The sequence below is a fragment of the Rattus norvegicus genome, chromosome 5, assembly GCF_036323735.1.
Source record: "Rattus norvegicus strain BN/NHsdMcwi chromosome 5, GRCr8, whole genome shotgun sequence".
NCBI lineage: Eukaryota > Metazoa > Chordata > Mammalia > Rodentia > Muridae > Rattus > Rattus norvegicus.
The window spans coordinates 109,031,939-109,052,577 of record NC_086023.1 but is presented as its reverse complement, the minus strand read 5'-3'; the positions used below and the strand labels follow the sequence as shown (position 1 = coordinate 109,052,577).

Here is a 20,639-nt window from a genome sequence, read left to right as displayed (position 1 = left end):
TCATGTACAGGTAACCCCAGTTAGTAAGTCCATGCATGTAACAGCATGAAGATTCTGTGTTCATGCCTAGAAGACAGAATCTCATAGCACTCCATCTCATCTGGTGTCTACATTCTTTCTACTCTCTTTTCTCTGATGTTCCCTAAGCCTTGTGGATGCAAAGAATTTTGAAAGTTTGATGTAATTCTGTCTGGTTTTTTTATGCCCTTGACTTGGTGTTTAAGATATCTTTGCTAAGTCCAAATATTAGGAACAGTTATTATTATTTTTCCTTTAGGAGTACTAACATTTAGAAGCTTCATTTTGATCAAATCCATACCCATCTCCTCCATTTCTTTCCTACACCCCTCATGTGCTCTCTTTGATTCAGGTCCATTGAGTCCACTTCATGTGCTCCCTGTATGTGCATGGGAATAGGACCGTCTAGTGGATCGTGGGCAGCATCTCAGGCCTCCCAATAGAAAACCGAGTCCCCCTCCACCAGCAGCCATCTCAGAGTGGAACGTCACGAGTCTCCCTCTATCCGTGCTGGCATTTCGACTGCATATGGCTTTGTGCCTGTAAACACACCCCCTGCAGGTTTACAGGTGCGACAGCACTGTCATGACAGCAAATACAGTTTGTCTGCAGACATCTGTTACCGCTGGCTCTTATACTCTTTCTGTCTCTCCTGTGCCATGATGATTCCTGAGTCTTGGTGGGAGGAGTATGATATAGTCCCATTTAAAGATGAGCATACTGTAGTCTCTTACTGCATATTGACCAGTTCTGGGTCTCTGTATTAATTACACCTTGCTTCAAAAAAGAAGCTTCTCTGATGAAAGTTGAGAGTCGCGCTAATCTAAAGGACAGTTCATTATCGCATCCATTTAGCAGAATAATGATATTGCATGCTCCCTTTGCCAGTTACAGGGGCTAGACCCAGCTGGTTAACAGTCCCAAGTGTGAGTTCTGTCCTGTGAAGTGGCTTTAAGTTCAACTAGAAAGTGGTTGGTTAGTCCCTTAATATTCATGTCTCTATTGTACCAGTGGTCTAAGCTTTATCATAGTTCACAGTTTTCACAACTAGGAAAGTCTTGATTTCTTTTCTTCTCTAGTAGTGAGCATAGAGTCTTCTAACATCATGAAAGACAGTTAGAGAGGTGAGGTTTCCAGACTCGTGCCAGCTAGGTTTCCAAAATTCTGTGGTTCAAGTATGTAATGTCTTCAGCATTATGGTCTTATCATCAGGTTCCAGAGAGTAACTAAGAACAAGGGCGAGAGCCTACAAGGTTTGGTAGGGGGAAGGTATATGAGAAAAGACTACTCATACTTGGCAGTGGCCTTCCTGTTTGATAACTTACAGTCTCTGGAAGGGGTGTTGTCCCCTGTTATAGAGCGATATTACAGGGATTACTTGAATTCATTTTTGTTTATGGTATAAGGGTCCAATTTTATCATGTTGAGCGCGAAATCCATTTTTTCAATATCATTTATTGAAGAGATTTTGGAATGGTATTGACACCCTTGTTAAAGATCATTTATGCATCACTATGATGTCTTTATTTCTGTAGCATTAGAATATGTTTTGAAGTACATGAATGTCTGAAATATACATACACATATGTATAATATTGAGACATGACAAATTAATTTTTCAATCATATTCTCCTAGCATTTCAAGATTTTTTTTCCTATTTCAAGTTCTCTGAGATATTGAATTTCAGGGTGAATTTTCTGTTTCTGTTTAAAAAAATCCTGTTAAGGGCTATCTCAAAAGTTGTTGCCTGTAAATGGGATATATTCTTCTAACTGGGCTGTCTTGTCTGGCCTCAGAGTTAGAGGATGCGCACCTAAGTAGGAGACTGGATATACCAGGGTGGAGGGGTACCCAGGGGGCCTGCACCACCTTAGAGAAGGGAAGAGGAGATGGGGGAAGGACTGTGAGGAGGAAGTGACTGGGAGGGGAGCAGTGAGAGGAATGTAAAGTCAATAAGTCAATAAATAAATAAACAAATAGATACATAAATACATAAATAAATACATATTTTAAAAATGTTGTTGAAATTTTGATAGAGAATTCTTAAATTTGTAGGTCATTTTGCATAGTATTGACATCTTCACAATATTAAATCTTCCAATCTAAGAACACAGGTATCTTCTATTTTATTTGTATATTCTTTAATTTATTTCAGCAATGTTCTTATTTGTTTTCCAGTAGGCAGCATATTCTTAGTTTTGCACTGTTTCATTTCCAATAACATTATTATATTTGATACTACTTATTTTAAATGAATTTTTCATAATTTCATTTTGGATTATTTAGTGCAAGCATGGTAATGTTGGTATTTGTATACATAGATGTTAATCCTACAATCTTGATGGACTTGATTAGTTCTAACTGTTCTTTGGGACATTCTGTAGAATTTTCTCTATATACAAACCATTGTGTATAGGAATAAAAAGATTTACTTATTTTTCAATGTTGATGCTTTTTATTTCTTCCTCTTTCTTAATTTCTCTTGCAATTAGGATTCGGTGTTGTGTTGGACAGAAATGATGAGACCCATTTTCTTTATCTTTTACTTGACCTTGGAGGAAAAGCACATAGCCTTTCACCATCTCGCCAGACAGTACTACCAAATGGGGACCAAGTGTCCAAATACATACAGGTTCTCATTCAAACCACACACTTCTCATTTGATTTCTTCTTTGACCTAGTGGTTATTTAAAAGTGTGGTAATTTGTACATATTTATAAGTTAAAAACTTTCCCTTCTGTTATTGATTTCTAGTTCTCCCATGTGCTCTTACACTCATTTTACCCCTTTAACACTTAAGGTCTTTCCTGTATAATTTAAATTTATTAAGCTTTGTTTTGTAGTCTCTGGTCCTCGTGTCTTTGTATATTTGAGAATGTGCACTCTGATCTTATTACACATAATAAGATCTCTATTAACCAAATATATATTGTGGTTTTATAATTTTTAAATTCTTTTCTTTCATGACTTACATTCTGGCTAATTGCACATTGTATTTATTATTGAAAGTGGAATATTGAAGTTCCAACCTTTATGCTTTCCTTATTTCTCCTGTCATTTCTGTCCGTTTTTACCAGGTATTTTTATGATTTCTTATTGGGTACACATATATTTATAGTTGTTATCTATTCCTCTTAGCTTGACAATTTTATTATTATAAGATGTTCCCAAGGGCTAGAAAAATGGCTCAGCAGTGGAGAGCACCTTCTCTCACTGAGTCAAGACCTGGCAGTCCTCTGCTGTATATGTGTTGGGGGCCTCATATCAGCTTACAGAAGACCCAGATTTGGTTCCTAGGGACCAATGGTGATTTATAACCACTCCCAACTCCATTTTCATGGGATCTTACATCCTCACCTGTGGATATCTACATGGCTCAAACACACACATGCAGGCAAAATAGGCATGCACATAAAAAATTAAAATAAAATGTTGCTAATTGTTTCTAGTTATATTTTTTCAATGTTCTCCACTACTGACAATATAGCCACTCCACATTTCTGGTAGTTGATATTTACATAATATATAATTGTATAATACATCTTTATATGCCCTCAGTTAAAACTTGTGTTTTTAATCTAAAGCATGTTTCCTGTAGATAGCACGTATTACTTCTGCATTGCTGTGGCTAAATGCCTAACAGAAATGACTAAGAAAAGAAAGGGTCCTTTTGGTTTGTAGATCGAGGCCATCTACATGGTGTAGGCAGGGCAAGGGCCTCCATCTGAGGCTGTGAGTTTGAAATGGGTCATGGAATATACAGCAGCCTAGAAGAAGGAGTAGATCTTCCAACGGTGACGTCCATCAGCCAGACTCCACAGCCTTTAAACAATAGCACAGACTGGAGCAAGACTGCAGAACACTAGCCTGTAAGGGACATTTCAGGCACAAACCATAATATCGGGATAGGTAAAACATTAGGGAATTGGATTGTGAGGCAGATTCTTGAAGGATCAAGTTAAAACTTCCAAATGCTAAACTTTAGCAACCATCAAACCGCTTGTCACTTCTTAGAAAACAAACAACAAACAAGCAAGCAAACAGACAACCAGAAGGGCAGCACACAGTCTGTGCTTACTACGCTGAAGATGGACCAACAGCAGGGACTTTTAACCTGCCTATAAAGTGAAAGGGTGAGCGAATGATGGCAAATGTCATTAGCTATTCCTTCCAGGTTCAAGGTCCTAATATCTAAAAGGCAATCCCCTGCTAAACATGTAGTTAGTGATCATAGTTTCCCATATTTTGTGTATGTATGTGAGTTTTCTTGTGCATGCAGACACCATGTGTGAGGTTCAGAATCGCCCTCAATGGCACATCTTCCTGACTACTTCAGTCAGAATCTTTCAATGAAACCCAGACCTCAATGACATGGTTAGCTGTACCAGCCATCTTTCTCTAGGGACCTTTCCCCCTCCTTCCCAGGCTGCAATTACAGGCTAGCATGTCCACCCTGCATTCATTATAATATTTGGGTTATAAAATATCTGAGAATCCCAACTCTCATCCCCATCTTGTAGACTTCAACTGCTGAACCACCTTCCCGCGTCCTGGCCAGCTCTCTCTTTTATCTCAAGCATCCATCCTGGGTTTAGAACTACACAGAGAGGCCTGTATCTGGCTGCAAAGCACTAGAGTTGCAAAGTATCTAGCCTTCAGTACTAGAATGCACTTAATTTCTTCCTCAGTTGTCCCAAGGAGGTAGCTTTTGGTGCGAAGCTCACATGACCCTGGACCAAACGCAGTTATTATGTCCACCTCAAAAGAAGGCTCACACATCAATTCTTGGTGCTTTTCTGGTGTGCCCACCTTGACTCTCTAGTGTGTATTTTTCTAATGCTACTTTATTAAAATTTTACTCTTCGGGGTTGGGGATTTGGCTCAGTGGCAGAGCGCTTGCCTAGGAAGCGCAAGGCCCTGGGTTCGGTCCCCAACTCCGAAAAAAAAAACAAGAACCAAAAAAAAAAAAAAAAAAAAAAAAAAAAAACCAAAAAAAAAAGAGTTTTAAACAGCAACAAAGAATTTAAAAAAAATTTACTCTTCTATCCTTCTGGTTTCTGCCTCATTCTTGGATAAGTCACTTTAGCGGGGAGGCATCACTGACCTTGAGCTGCCTTCTTCAAAACTGGGGAGATTTTCAGGTCACCAGTAAGAATAACACTGTATTTAAGTTTAATCTTACCTTTTTTTCTCCATACAGCTTGACAGCAACCACCTGTTGATTGGTGGTTTGACATGATTAAATTGCATGTTGTTGCTCTAGTTGGACTTCGTTGTTCTTCCTGTTTCCAGTTCCTTCCCATATCCCTTCTATTCTCTATCACTCCTCTCCCATTTTGTTCATGTGCTGGCTAATATTTGGTCAGCTTGACACAAGATAAGGTCATTTGGGAAAAGGGCACCTCAATTGAGAAACTGCCTCTATCAGATTGACTTCTAGGCAGATCTGTGGGTCATTTCCTTGGATAACAGGGGAGGGCCTAGCCTACTATGGGCGGTGTCACACCTGGGTAGGTGAAAAGCCAACCAAACAAAACAGGCAAACATTACTCTTGTGTCACTCTTTGTCGTTTTCTGATTCCTGTCATTATTGTATATGTTGAATCCCTTGATACCAAGCACAGGTCTTCCACACGAGTAAGACTAAGGCAAATGACTGAGAATACCGTGGCCTGGGCACATGGATTCTGGTTGCCTTGAATGCCGTGTCTCAGCTGTACAAGAAGATACACAAACTTTCATAGTATCAGGACAAAAGTCTTTTCTTTCTTTGTTTTTTATTTTTTTAATGTATTTTTACAGTCTAGTCTTTATCCACCTCTGGGTCTGCTCTCTGACTGTTTCACATCCTATACCTCCCCCTCCCATCCCTGTCTCCAAGAGGATGTCCATACCCCCACACCCCCATACCCCACACTCCCACACCCACACTCCCACACCCCCACACCACCAGACCTCCCCACTCCCTGGGACCTTAAGTCTCTTGAGGGCTAGGTGCACCTTCTCTCACTGAGTCAAGACCTGGTAGTCCTCTGCTGTCTATGTGTTGGTGGCCTCATATCAGCTGGTGTATGCTGCCTGGTTGGTGGCTCAGTGTCAGAGCAATCCTGGGGGTCCAGGTTAGTTGAGACTGCTGGTCTTCCTATGGGGTCACTTTTCTCTTTAGCTTCTTCCAGCTTTTTCCTAATTCAACCACAGGGGTTACCAGCTTCTGTCCATTGGTTATGTGCAAATATCTGCATTTGACTCTCAGCTGCTTGTTGGGTCTTTTGGAGGGCAGTCATGGTAGGCTCCTGTTTGTAAGCACACCATAGCATTAACAATAGTGCCAGGCCTTGGAGCCTCCCCCTGAGATGGATCCCACTTTGGGCTGGTCACTGCATCTCATTTCCCTCAGGCTCTTCTCCATTTTTATCCCTGTAGTTCTTTCAGACAGGAACAATTATGGGTCAGAGTTTTTGACTGTGGGATAGCAACCCCATCCCTTCACTTGATGTCCTGCCTTTCTACTGGAGGTGGACTCTACAAGTTCCCTCTCCCCACTGTAAAGTATTTCATCTAAGGTTCGTCCCTTTGAGTCTTGAGAGTCTCTCACCTCCCAGATCTCTGGTACACTCTGGAGGGTTCTTGTATCTCCTACCTCCCGAGGTTGCCCTTTTCCATTCTTTCTGCTGGCCCTCAGGGCTTCAGTCCTGTTCCTCCACCCAATACCAGATCATGTTTCCCTCTTCCCCTCCCTGTCTCCTTTCCCTCACAGATCCTTCCCTCCCTCTCCCCTTGTGATTGTTTTAAGTGGAACTGAATCATTCTCACTGGGCCCCTCAGCTTGCTGACCTTTTGAGTTTTGTGGACAGCATCTTGAGTAGTCTGTAATTTTTTTTGGCTAATGTCCACTTATTAGTGAGTACATACCAATACCATGCATGTCCTTTGGAGTTTGAGATACCTCATTCAGGATGATATTTCCTAGCTCCATTCATTTGCCTGCAAAACCCATGATGTCCTCGTTCTTACTAGCTGAGCAGTATTCCATTGTGTAAGTGAACCACATTTTCTGCATCCAGTCTTCTATTGTGGAACATTTGGGTTGTTTCCAGCTTCTGGAATCAAAAATAAGGCTGCTATGAACATAGTGGAACTTCTGTGGCATGGTGGGGCATCTTTTGGGTATATGCCCAAGAGTGGTATAGCTGGATCTTCAGGTAGATCTATTTCCAATTTTTTTGAGGAATCTCCAGATTGATTTTCAGAATGGTTGCTCCAATTTGCAATCCCATCAGCAATGGAAGTGTGCCTCTCTCCACGTTCTCACCAACATGTGCTTTCGCCTGAGCTTTTGGTCTTAGCCAATCTGATTGCTGTAAGGTGGAATCTCAGGGTCCCTTACAAATGTCTTATGTCAAGGCCTTTAGTAAACAGATTGGTAGGTACATCAGTGGGCAGGTCCTAGGAAGCAGGGAGTCTCTACTTTTCAGGCACCATCTGATAACATCTATAACACCTCAATTGTCCAGTCATGAAGTTCTCAACAGCCAACTGGTCGACAAATCTTCAGCATGGACGTGAGTTTTATAGGGAAACAAATGGTACAACTGGAACAGTACATTTTAGGGATCATACTTTCCTGCTGTTAATTTTAAGTTGGTGGAATTTTATGCTGCTTTAAATTAAATGATCATCTTTGCCGGCGTTCTTTAGTGGAGGGTAGGGGTGAATTACTTTCTAGGTCACTGACTTTCAACCTGAGGATATTCTTTTTTAAAATGTCTTCTGATGACCCAGGGCTCCAACTGCATATGTAGCAGAGAATAAATAGCCTTGTTGGGGCACCAGTGGAAGAGAAAGCCCTTGGTCCTGCCAAGGTTGGACCCCCAGTGCAGGAGAATATGGGGGGCAGTAGGGGGGATGTATGGGGGAAATAGCCATATGTAGGAGGGGAGGGAATGGGGGCTTATGGACAGGAAACAGGGGAGGGGAATAGCATTTGAAATGTAAGTAAAGAAATATATCTAATAAAAAATTTAAAAAAATGTCTTCTGAGCAGGCTCCGGAAGCAATAAAATTTCCATTATTACATGAGAATATTTTTCATTTTCACAAGGCAGATTTGCTGAATATAGGGATCTTAAGAAATGATCTCTTTCTGAACACATTGTCTCAGTGTCAACTGGCCTCTATTATGTCAAAAGAAACATGAGGCTTTACTCTGCAGCCAAATATAATCAACACAGTTCAGGAATATGGGAGCAGTTTGCTGCAAACACCATGTTCTGAGGATTAAAGCTCTCTCTCTCTCTCTGTCTCTCTCTCTCTGTCTCTCTCTCTCTCTGTCTCTCTCTCTCTGTCTCTCTCTCTCTGTCTCTCTCTCTGTCTCTCTCTGTCTCTGTCTCTCTCTCTCTCTGTTTCTGTCTCTGTCTGTTTCTCTCTCTCTGTCTGTCTCTGTTTCTCTCTCTCTCTCTCTCTCTCTCTCTCTGTGTGTGTGTGTGTGTGTGTGTGTATGTGTGTGTGTGTGTGTGTGCATTGCAAAGGCACAGGGCATGTGTATTATAGATGTACCATTTAGGACCAAGCACTCCAGTCTATTCTCTACACCGGGACCTGTTGTGAGTCTCTGCTAACTACCACCTATTGCAAGAAGCTTCTGTGATGAGGGCCGAGAGATGACTAAGCTAGAGGTATACCAGTAAGTTTAACTAATAGTTTGTCCACTAAAAAGAGTGATAGTAAATTCTCTTTAGGGCCTAAAAATTGACTACCCACAGGTTCATGGCCCTGACAATGGAACTGTAGTGCCAAGGAAATGTTAGTTAGTGGTCCTCCCTAAACAGACAGGAGCCGATCAGATGCAACTCACAGCAGGGTCTTTATTCTATTCAAGCTCCCCCCCCCCTCCAATGCACTGCTGTCACCGGGGATTATTTTGGTGGTGGGGAATCATATCTATTGGAGCAAGGCTTTATAGTTAGCAGCAATCAGGGAGTATGTGTGCAAGCATCTAATTGGAAAGCTACTGTGGCCTTTAACATAATGGGCTGGTGCTGCGAGTTATATCATAAACTTAAATTCTGCTCCCCTCTGCACTGGTGGCCATTAGGCAAGGGGTGGGTTTGTAACCTGGGGGTGCAGGTCTGTTAGGGAAATAACCTGGAGACACTGGTCTTGTTGAGGGGTTTAACCTGGAAATGCTGGTCTTGTTGGAGATTAGCTTAGAGACTGTAACTAGGCTTGGGTTTTGTTGTGTGGCAACTAGGAAACCAATGCTAGGTAACGGCCTGTTAGTTTACCTGAGTTCAAACTTAGGCCAAGCTCTCTAAAATGGAGTCTGAACTTAAAGGAGTTGGCATCTCTTTACTAGGTATGGTTTTGTCTTGTGGCTTAGGCTTTAAATCCAGTCATGATGGGCAGTTAGCTGCTTCTGTGATGTTTATGCCACACATCCTTGCCAGGCCAGACATTATCCTAGTTGGTAGGGTTCATGGCTGGACAAGATTGGTGATTTCTTTCCTCCTCTGGCAGTGTACAGAGCCCTTCTTGACCTTTGAAAGCTAGCCACCACGGGTGAAACTTCTGGGTTAGTCAGTCCCAGATCGATTCTATTGTTGTCATTTATGACTCAAGTGTGTAGCATCTTTAGCAACAGAATTTTGTCATCCAGTTCTTCAGAAAAGCATAGGCAATGCCTGTGATTTTGGGGGTGTATGGTACCTCACTGGCCATCAACTCCAGGGATATCAGGAGGTATAATTAACACCAAAGAACTTTGGAAAAACTCCACATGGGAACTTATTAGTGTAGTACCTAAAGTATGTACATATAAATAATTTAAGATGGCTGTGGGGGAGCCGGCCTTTGCTATCAGTATTAGGCAGACAGAAGTAGGCTAAGCTTGGTCTATACAGCAAGTTCCATGCCAGTTGGGGATACATAAAGAGACTCTGTCTTAAAACAAAACAAAAATAAAAAAACCCACAAAATAATAAAGAGTTTAAATGGAGTTAGCCTATAAAAGACTGATCATGCCTCTATTGGGCATTACAAGACAACAGAGGAACATGTAAAAATACATTTTAAGGATGTAGTAATAAAAGGTAGACTTCATAAAACTATGGTTTTTTTTCAACACATAAACTTCAAGGATATAAAGGAAGAATCTAGATTGATAAAATCATGAAACACATGTCGTCTAATTGAAATTTGTGAGATTTAATTAGATTTAGGGGGTGCTGGGTATTGAATTCAGGATTTTGGGAATGCCACTCAAGCAATATTATTGTTGATCGACATCCACATGCCCAGTCCTTAAATTGGGTTTTCTGTCATGTGTTGTTTTGAGACAGGGTCTCTCCATGTAGTTCAAGTTGAACTCAAAATATGTAGGCCAAGCAGGCTTTGAATTCAAGTCCAGCTTCAGCTGGTATTACAAGAATGTGCCCTTCTTTGGATCTGGCTTCAAATAAACAATGAGTAAAATTGGCATTTCTAAGACAATTGGATTTTTGCATAGTTACTATTTGCTGAGACTAAGGCATTTTTATTCACATTTCTATGGTAGTGTTACTATGACTAAAATGTATCCTTTAGAGATAGCATTGAAATCCTCAGAGACACAACATATAAATTTCCTCAAATTAATATGGGAAGTGGGAAGTAGGTGGGATTATAGGAGATGTGAGGTGATAATTTTTGAAATAGGGTGATGAGAGGTGGCAAGATGTCTCAGTCTGGCAGCCTGAGTTCAATCCCTGGGATCCACATGGTAGAAAGAAAATCCATTCATGAAAGTTGTCCTGACTTTCACATGTGCTCCATGGTTCATGCCTCCCTTCCCCCAAAACAAAGAATTGTAACAAATTGGATAATGAATTAGTGTCTCCATTACTCTTTTATTGCTGTGATAAAACTATGACCAAAAGCAACTTGGGGAGAAAAGGGTTTATTATTTTGTTACAACTAACTCCGTTACTGAGGGAAGTCAAGGCAGGGAAGGAAGAGCTCAAGGGAGTGCTGCGTACTGGCTTGAATCTCTACCTTAGACAAGTCACCCAGGATGAACCATCTCAGTGGTGAGGTGGTGTGAATATGCTTGGTCCAGGGAGTGGCAACATTAAGAGGTATGGCCTTGTTGGAGGAAGTGTGTCACTGTGGAGGTGGGCTTTGAACCCTTCTCCTAGCTGTCTGGAATCCAGTCTTTCCTGTTTGCCTTCAGAACAAGATGTAGAACTCTTGGCTCCTCTTGCTTCCCTCCATGATAATAATGGACTGAACCTCTGAACCTGTAATCCAGCCTCAATTAAATGTTGTCCCAATATAAATTACCTTGGTCATGGTATCTCTTCACAGCAATAAAAGCTTAACTAAGACATGTGGGTTGGGTCTTCCCACATCAATCGGCAATCAAGAAAATCTCCCAAATACCTGCCTCCAGGCCTGTCCTATGGGTGTATTTTCTCAATTGAAGTCTTTCTCTCTTCCCCAATATCTGGCTCTGTGTCAAGTTGAGCAGCACAGTTGGGATTTGCCAAGGAGTTCTTTAAAATTTTAAAAGTATCTGAAATTGACCTTCCTATTACTGCTTTAGCTTTGGAATCCTGGTATTTTTAGGGCTCGAGGTTGACAGAGAGGGCAACTAACAAACGCATCATCACATTTGGATGTGAAGCTTTGCAGACTGAACTATTCATAAAACCGAGGTTAGCTTGAGAACACTGACACACTTTTCTCTTTTTTTTTGTCCACATGAAATTATATCAAACTTTTTGATTATTCATGTTTTTCTTTTTCTTTTTTTTAATTCTAGGGGAGGGAAATAAGAGCACTGCAGCAAAATACTTAAGAAACCGCAGCCTCACCTAAAGACTATACATGGATTGACCCTGGACTCTGACCTCATAGGTAGCAATGAATATTCTAGTAAGATCACCAGTGGAAGGGGAAGCCCTTGGTCCTGCTAAGACTGAACCCCCAGTGAACGTGATTGTTGGGGGGAGGGCGGCAATGGGGGGAGGATGGGGAGGGGAAGCCCATATAGAAGGGGAGGGAGATGGGTTAGGGGGATGTTTGCCCGGAAACGGGGAAAGGGAATAACACTCGAAATGCAAATAAGAAATACTCAAGTTAATAAAAAATAAATAAAAATAATAAAAAAAGAAACCGCAGCCTCCTTTTCAGTTCCTTGTTGAATTCTGTGAACTATGAAAACTAACACTGCGGTCTTGGTCTCCATGGCTCTTCAGTTTTAACTGTCAACTGACATGCACCTCTTTTGTTGGCTGCAGAATTCGTGTTTGGGCTGTCATAACAAAATACCTTACATGCATAAACAAACAAAAATGCCTTGCTCTTTCATGGTGTACAATAAGTTTGGATATGTTGTGCCTTCATTTTCATTAAATTCTAAGAAGTCTTTAATTTCTTTATTTCTTCCCTGACCAAGTTATCACTGAGTAGATAGTTGTTTGGCTTCCACATGTATGTGGGCTGTTTTTGTTGCTATTGAAGGCCAGCCTTTGTCCATGGTGGTCCAGTAGAATACATGGGATTAATTCAATATTCTTGGATCTGCTGAGGCTTGTTTTGTGTCCCGGTATATGGTTCATTTTTGAGAAGATGCCATGAGGTGCTGAGAAGAAGGTATATCTTTTGTTTTTAGGATGAAATGCTCTATAGATATGTTAAATCCATTTGGTTCATTACTTCTTTTAGTTTCACTGTGTCTCAGTTTAGTTTCTGTTTCCATGATCTGTCCATTGGTAAGAGTGGGGTGTGGAAATCTACTATTATTGTGTGAGGTGCAGTGTCTGCTTTGAGCTTTAGTAACATTTCTTTTACAAATTTGGGTGCCCTTGCATTTGGGGCATAGATGTTCAGAATTGAGAGTTCATCTTGGTGGATTTTCCCTTTGATGTGTATGTAGTGTCCTTCCCCATCTTTTTTGATAACTTTTGGTTGAAAGTCTATTTTGTTGGATATTGATTGAATGGTTACTTCAGCTTGTTTCTTGGGACCATTTGCTTGGAAACGTTTTTTCCACACTCTTACTTTGAGGTAATGTCTGACACTGAGAGGTGTTTCCTGTATGCAACAAAATGATGGATCTGTTTACCTATCCAGTCTGTTAGTCTATATGTCTTTTTATTAGGGAATTGAGTCTATTGATGGTGAGAGATATTAGATGGGACCAATGATTGTTGCTTCCTGTCATTTTTGTTGTTAGAGGTGGAATTATGCTTATATGTTTCTCTTCTTATGGGTTAGTTGTGAGAAGATTAATTTCTTGCTTTTTCTTGGGTGTACTTTCTCTCCTTGTGTTGGACTTTTCATTCTATATGTCGAAAGATATTGTTTAAATTTGTTTTTTTCTTGGAATACCTTGGTTTCTCCATCTAAGGTAATTGAGCATTTCCTGGGTATAGTAGCCTAGGCTGGCATTTGTGTTCTCTTAGGGTCTGTATGGCATCTGCCCAGATCTGGCTTTTAGAGTCTCTGTTGAGAAGTCTGGTGTAATTCTGATAGGTCTGCCTTTATGTTATTTGATATTTTTCCTTTCAATATTCTTTCTTTGTTCTGTGCATTTGGTGTTTTAATTATTATGTGATGAGAGGAATTTCTTTTCTGGTCCCATCTGTTTGGCGTTCTGTAAGTTTCTTGTGTGTTAACGGGCATTTCTTTTTTTAGGTTATAGAAAAGTTTTCTATAATTTTGCTGAAGATGTTTGCTGGCCCTTTGAGTTGGGAATCTTCATTGTCTTTTATACATATTATTCTCAGGTTGGGTCTTTTCATTGTGTCAGGGATTTCTTGAATGAGCTTTTTCCTTTTTCCTTGACTCTTGTGTTGATGTCTTCTATTCTATTTTCTGCTCCCCAGATTCCCTCTTCTCTTGTGTTCTGTTGGTGATGCTTGCATCTGTGACTCCTGTTCTCTTTCCTAGGTTTTCCATCCCCAGGGCTGTCTCCCTTTAAGTTTTCTTTAATGATTCTATTTCCATTTTTAGATCCTGGGTGGTTTTGTTCAATTCCTTCACCTGTTTGACTGTGTTCTCCTGTATTTCTTTAAGGGAGTTTTGTCCTTCCTTAATTCCTCTATGGTCTTCATGAAATGAGAGTTTAGATCTGAATCTTGCTTTAAAGGTGTGTTGGGGTATCCAGGACTTGCTGTGGTGGGAGAACTGGTTCTGATGTTGCCAAGTCAAATTGGTTTTTGTTGCTTATGTTCTTACCTTTGCCTCTCACCTTCTGGTTATCTTTGGTGTTATCTGGCTTCCCAGTCTAGAGCCTGTCCTTCCTGAGAGTCTGTGATCCTGGATGTGACAGAATACCTGGGGAGTGGAGCTGCACCTGAAGTGTGGACTGTGTGCGATTGATTGGGTCCAGTGTTGGGCTCTGCTCCCAGTGTGGTTGGGAACTGAAGGCTCTGGTGGGGGGTGGGGAGATTCTCTGAACTATAATACTGCAAATAGCATAAAGCAGTAAGTAGCTGTCAAGATAATTGAATAATTTTATGGTGTTTTTCTTTGGGGCCAACTCAAAATCTAAGAAGCATTAGTCTCAGTTTGTTCTTTATGGATACAAGTATATTCTTATTACCCTTTATCCTTTAGTTTGGCTAAGTTGACAAGAGAGAAATTGAAAAAAAAAATAGGGCTCTAGCAACACTAAGCTACCAACACACTCACTTGGTTAAGGAACAGTCCTTCCCTTATAGGAACATGCGAATGTTGGGCACCATTATCTTTAAGAAAGTTTTTTAACCCTTTTTGAATTTGTTGGTAATTTCATACACATATATGCTGGTTATTGTAATCTATCCCCACCAATCTCTCCAATCTCCCTCTCTAATCTGCCTCTCTCCACCTTCTGCTCCATTCTGTAATTCTCCTTCAAACACTGTGGTTTCTTTTATGCTTTGGGTTGACTGAGTTTACCCAGGACATCAATTTGACCATGAGTTTAGATCTATTGGAGCCAGGCTCAAGGAGATGAAAATAATTGACAGTTCAATGCTTAGTCCTAAACTGAACATTTATATCACACATCACCATCTCTAAGGCTCAGGGATCTTTGGAAAAGAGGAGTCAGGAAAAGGTAAAAACTGAAAGGCAAGGAGTGTCTGTGAAATGCTGTGTTCTAGGCATGGCATAGTCAAGGCAGTCACAGTATGGCAGCTATGAACCTGTAGAAGACTGCCCACCAACAGTCAATCATGAATTCATGAGAGGTCTATGGGGCTCTATGCCTCTCCACTGAAATAGTCTATGGATGGACTCTAGGGTGAAGGGCCTGCTGAAATATCTACCATCATCTTTGTCATGAACCTAATTGTTATTGAGATGCAGGCAGACCCTGCACTGCCTCTGAAGTTGGCCATCAGATGTAGGACCTGCTGAGCAGCTCTGATCTACAGTAACAGTTCCTACTCATTCCTTATCTTCAAATATGTAAGAGTGACAGAAAAAAAAAAGGTTAGTGCTCATTGTATACTGCACAGGGCAGCTTTTGATAGCTGTTGTGTAACAGTTTGCCTTTTCCTTTAGCTTGTTGTCCAAAAGGTATCAAACAAAACACTCCCCAAATAAAAAAAAACAAACAAGATTATTTCTTAAAAAATGACCCAAGACCTGGCTCATGAGAAAAAGAAAACAAAAACAACAACAAAAAAAAAAGAGTAAAGTTTATGAATTAGAGTGAGAGTTTGAAGGTAGAGACCTTCCCTGTACCAAAGGGCTAGTCACTATAATGAAGTATAAGATACAAGTAAAGGGCCAGTGAGATGAGTTAGTGGATAAGGACTCTTGATGTCTGACCACCCAAGTGTGATGCCCAGAATCCACATGGTAGGAGAGAACTGAGTTACAGTTGTTCCCTGACCTCTGAACACACACAAAATAACTGTAAAGTGTGTGTGTGTGTGTGTGTATGTATGCATCATGTATAAATATGTATATATACATTAATTTCATTTTAATAAGTAACTATGAGGACCCAAGACAAGTATGGCCTCTAGCAAGTAGGATTTTTCTTTTTTAAAAAAATTTGAAATATAATTAAAGAGTTATGAACACCATAGTTTAAAGACAAAGAAAAATTTATTGCAGAAAAAATATTACTAGGCATAAAATTTAAATCAGGCAATACATTAAATAACTCACTGGATTTTTATTAAATAACTAACACATAAGCCATTTTCTTTTCTAGATTTTACATTTTTCCAGTTTACTAGCTAGTTGGGAGGCAGCTTTATGTTGTACATTATGACAAATGGTCCTTGGTAACAGACTCTAGGTGGCCTGAACATACCCAGAGTGGACTATTTACTTTGGGCTTGACTAACAAGGTTCTATGGTACCAGTGATTCCAGCTGGAAATGGAAAGATGGCTGAAATATGAATAGGCTAAAGACTCATAGACTTGCCGACTTATTTAGGAAGTACAGACAGTTCTTCTGTGTCAGTTACTATGTAAAGAACCTGGGGGTACTAAATACAACCACATGCCAATGAAAAATGAAATAGGCGATTGCAACAGTGTAACAATAGAATAAAGTGCTTGGCAAGTACAGAGAACAGGCTGTCAGATAGTGAGTGGATTAGATCAAGGGAAAGGAGGTGGTACTGGTCAACCTGAGCAAGAGAATGGAGAATGATACGCTTAATGTCAGTTGTCAACTCTGGATAAGCTCTAGAGTCACCCAGGACATGAACTCTGGGCATGCCTGTTAAGGATTATGTTGAATAGGTTTTTTAAAGTGGGAAGACCCAACTTGAGTGGACCCAATATGGGTGGCACCATTCCCTATGCTGGGACCCTGGACTGTATAAAAATGATAATGTGAGCTGAGCACAAGCATTCATCATTGTCCACTTCTTCATTGTAGATGCAATGTGAGCAGCTGCCTCAAGCTCTGGACTGCACTCTTGAACTGTGAAGCAAAATAAACTCATATTTCCTTTTGTTGCTTTTGTCAAGGTACTTTCTCACAGCAACAAAGGTATTTTATATACACTAAGGCAGGAAAAAAAAAAAGAAAAACTAAGAAAGGATTTTATTCTAAAGCAAGTCAAAGAGACTAGACAATAAAGAATTTTAATAGAAGCCAACAAGTCTAGCTCCATGGTACAGTGTTAGCATGGCACGCACAAGGCTTTGAGTTTGATACTCAGCACCACACATACATATTGAAAAGGAGAAACGAAGCGTATTTATGTGCTGATTAATAAAGAGCCAAAAATAGTTAAAACAAAAGTACACTGGACCTGCTCCTAGAGGCATTGCGGGTGTGGCTGTTGTGCACGTGTGAGTCAGTAGGTGGAGGAGAAGCTATTGCTTTGCTCAGTGTTCTGACTTATGAACATCTGAATGATTAGTAATCTAACCTCTCCTGAAAAAAAAGCAAGCCTGAGTCCACCACTAATCCAGTGCCAGGAGGTCCCCTGGACAGGGAGCTAAGGGAGCTAGCCAGAGATGACCACTAGTCTGGTACTGTGCAGGCCTTGACAGGCTCCCAGGGTAGGGAACAAGCTGGAGACTAGAAGAACCCTGCCTTCGACCATTGGCCCCAGGCTGGAGAGAGCCCAAGATGACTCAGGGAGCTAGCCAAAGATGACCAGCCTTTTGCTGGAGCATTGGATGGGTCAGCTGGCACAGGGAAGAACTTATCCCGGTAGTGTGGGAGGGCTGGTGGGCTGACCAGCTCAGACCTCTCAGGCTCAGATCCATGGCTTTGAATTGGTACACTTCAACATGTACCCCATAGATGAGCTGCTAGAGTGAAGGGGTTGGTCGTACAGATCCAAAACTACAGGATCTCCATTGCACAAGACAACAACAGGATATATGAAGAGTCCCAGCGAAGTTCCAGTATTGGTAGTGTAGCAGCCTTATACCAGACCAAGAACTCAATGCAATGAACATTTGCAAGCCAAGAAACATAAACAAAAGAGTATATTGTGGGACTGTGGGATGCAGCATATTACATCTTCTACAACGAGATTTTTTTTTTTTCTGTTGGCAGGGGAGGTTGCAAGGGTGGAAGGTGGGCATGAGGGGAGGGGCGAATGAGTGGATTGGTGTGCATGATGTGAAATTCAATCAATTAGAACCAATACAAAGTTGTAAAAAAAAAAAGTACCATGGACCAAGTGATGCCTTTGACTAGGTCTGAGGTCTGGAATCTATCTAAAGAACAACCAGACAAATGGTTTAGATAATAATTCTCAAAGTAGAGTTTCTATACTAACAAGAGCCAAGACCCAACACAAACGCAGAAGTACAATCTGGTCATCTGAGAAGTCTGCAAACTCGTGTTTATTGGAACACTACTCAGAACAGCTACACGATGGCATCAGTCTACCTGTCTATCAACAAATGAATGAATAAAGCACGTGGAAGGGACACGAGATGAGATCTCATTTGTCAGAAGAGTGGAAAGTGGATGGAACGGACAGTGTCATGTTGTACCAGAGTCAGTTATCATATGCATATTTCATCTTAATGAAGGATTAAGGAAAAAGAAGCTTGCACATAACGATGCTAGAAAGGCCACTGAAGAAAATCATTCTCCATGTTGAAGAAAGCAGCATTTTCTAAAGGCAACAAAACAGATGCCTATTACACAGTGACTACCAAGGGTAAAGGAAAGAACTGCTTGCAGTGCAGTGAATAAAACCAACCAAAAGCCCTGGTCAGGACTCACGGAGTCTCCATGAACTGCTAACAGCCAGCGCCAGAAGCATTGTAACATGGGCCGGAAGTTACACTTGCACTTACCCAGGGCCTCAACATTAATACTGGAGCAAACAGTTCATTTATGCTTACAACCAACAGCTTATTGTCGTGAAGTCAATTTCAGACACAAGCACACTGACTTCACAGACTGTTTACAAGGGCTGCAGGGCGCCTGTAACAACAGTAATGTGAAGACACAAACACTGCCAACTGAGTTATGTGTCAACTGTAAAGAAAGGAGTAGAAACAAATGGTAATTTAAAAAAAATACCCGGTACCCTGTAATGCGTCACACTAGCTTAATCCTTGAAGCAGTCTGACTTTCTGTACATTTTAGCATTAAACACCAGCCTTGGCTATCTCAGTTACAATCGTTGTACCTGGGTGGTGACTCAGAATCTTTCTTAAGCAAAGATATAAGCTCCTCACACAGCACTTCTTTTTATTTCTTTATTTTGGGGAAGAAGGTTGTTTGGCTTGTATATCTTGAACCACATACACAGTGCATTTATAACATGGTTGTCTTTGTTTCACCATCAAAAGAGTTTCAAAGTTCTCTAAGTCCGTTTAAACTTTTACAACTTTACTATTTGATTATACTTAAAAAAAAAAAAAGTAGAGAAAGACTGATCGTTTCTTTGTAAGAAAACATGATTCCCATTTGATTGCTCCACAGCCTAAGTATAACAGAAACACAGCACGCCTAATCTTTTTGATATTCAGATAGTTTTGATTATTTTACTATGACAGGTAATCTCCTTTACACATGATTCTTTGAATGAATCTCCCATAACTTCAAGAGAAACTCCTAGAATACCTAGGTACCAGAAACATGGCACCAGTTTACAACCATACAGTCCCATCTCGGGCTCATATTGGTTCCTTAGCAGTGTAGGGAAGAGGATGTTCTCACCAGTCTTCCTTGCTGTCAGTTTCATAGGGAGGAACGGAGACAGATGTGCTCTCGGACTTTGTTCCCTTACACTTCGGCAGGCTGTCTGCTTTCTTTCTGGGTCCTGGAGGAGTCGGGGTCTTGGCTGAGTCTCCAGCAGTAGCTCTCTTTCTTTCCAGGCAAAGGCATGAAGGCTGCACATCTTTCCCATTTTTGTTTAAGCAAATCCCCCAAAGAATAGAAGTAGAAAGTCTACTTATGTCAGCCATGCTGTTTTAATGTCTTGGTGGTAAAACAGAAGACTGGGCCATGTTCTGAAAGGAAGAAAGTAAGCAGGGATGACAGGGGCAGTAGCAGCAGCAGCAGCAACAAGGACAACAACAAAGTTGAGAAATGAAAACAAAGCAAAATAACCCTTGAGAGGCTGTGGGTTACAGGAAGGACTCATGGGACACATTTATCAAAACTCTTCAGACAGTTCCCATGTTAATCAAAATGTAAAAAACACTAATTAGGACAGGCGAAATGGCTCATGGGGTAAAGGTACTTGCTTGCCACCAAGCCTGACACCTGGGTTCAATTACTGAGACCCATATGATGGAAAGAGAAGCAAAACGTAAAAACTGCCCTCTAACTTTCACACATCCACCATGGCACGGATATGTCTACACACGAACACACAAGCAAGTAAGAAAAATTAAAAATGTAGGTAAAGAAAACTAGATGTGGGATTTTAGGAGCAACTTTGATTTCTTGTTTGTCCCCCACTTCTGTGACAATTGTGGTTAGTATTGCTCATCTCAGGGGACCGTTTTGAGAATCACCCATGTTCCCCCACCGGCTCCCGGCTTATCGTCCATGCGGCCTCTACCCCTTACCTTGAATCACTGTAAAGTCACTGAAGTTTGAATATGCCTCAATCAGCAACACAATGGGATCTTCACCATCACAGGGGGTCTTTGGGTACTGCCATATATTTGTTTTTGGAGACAAGATCTTACCATGCC

General features: G+C 40.9%; 1 protein-coding gene across 1 annotated transcript in view; it reads right to left on the bottom strand.

Moving 5' to 3' along the window:
- Nucleotides 1-16,083: 16,083 nt before the first annotated feature.
- Nucleotides 16,084-20,639, bottom strand: part of Mtap (methylthioadenosine phosphorylase) — a 46,225-nt gene continuing 41,669 nt past the window's right edge. The window contains exon 8 of the mRNA NM_001394049.1: nt 16,084-19,946. Coding sequence (NP_001380978.1) covers nt 19,908-19,946 — 39 coding nt within the window. The 3' untranslated portion in view covers nt 16,084-19,907. The remainder of the gene's footprint in view (nt 19,947-20,639) is intronic.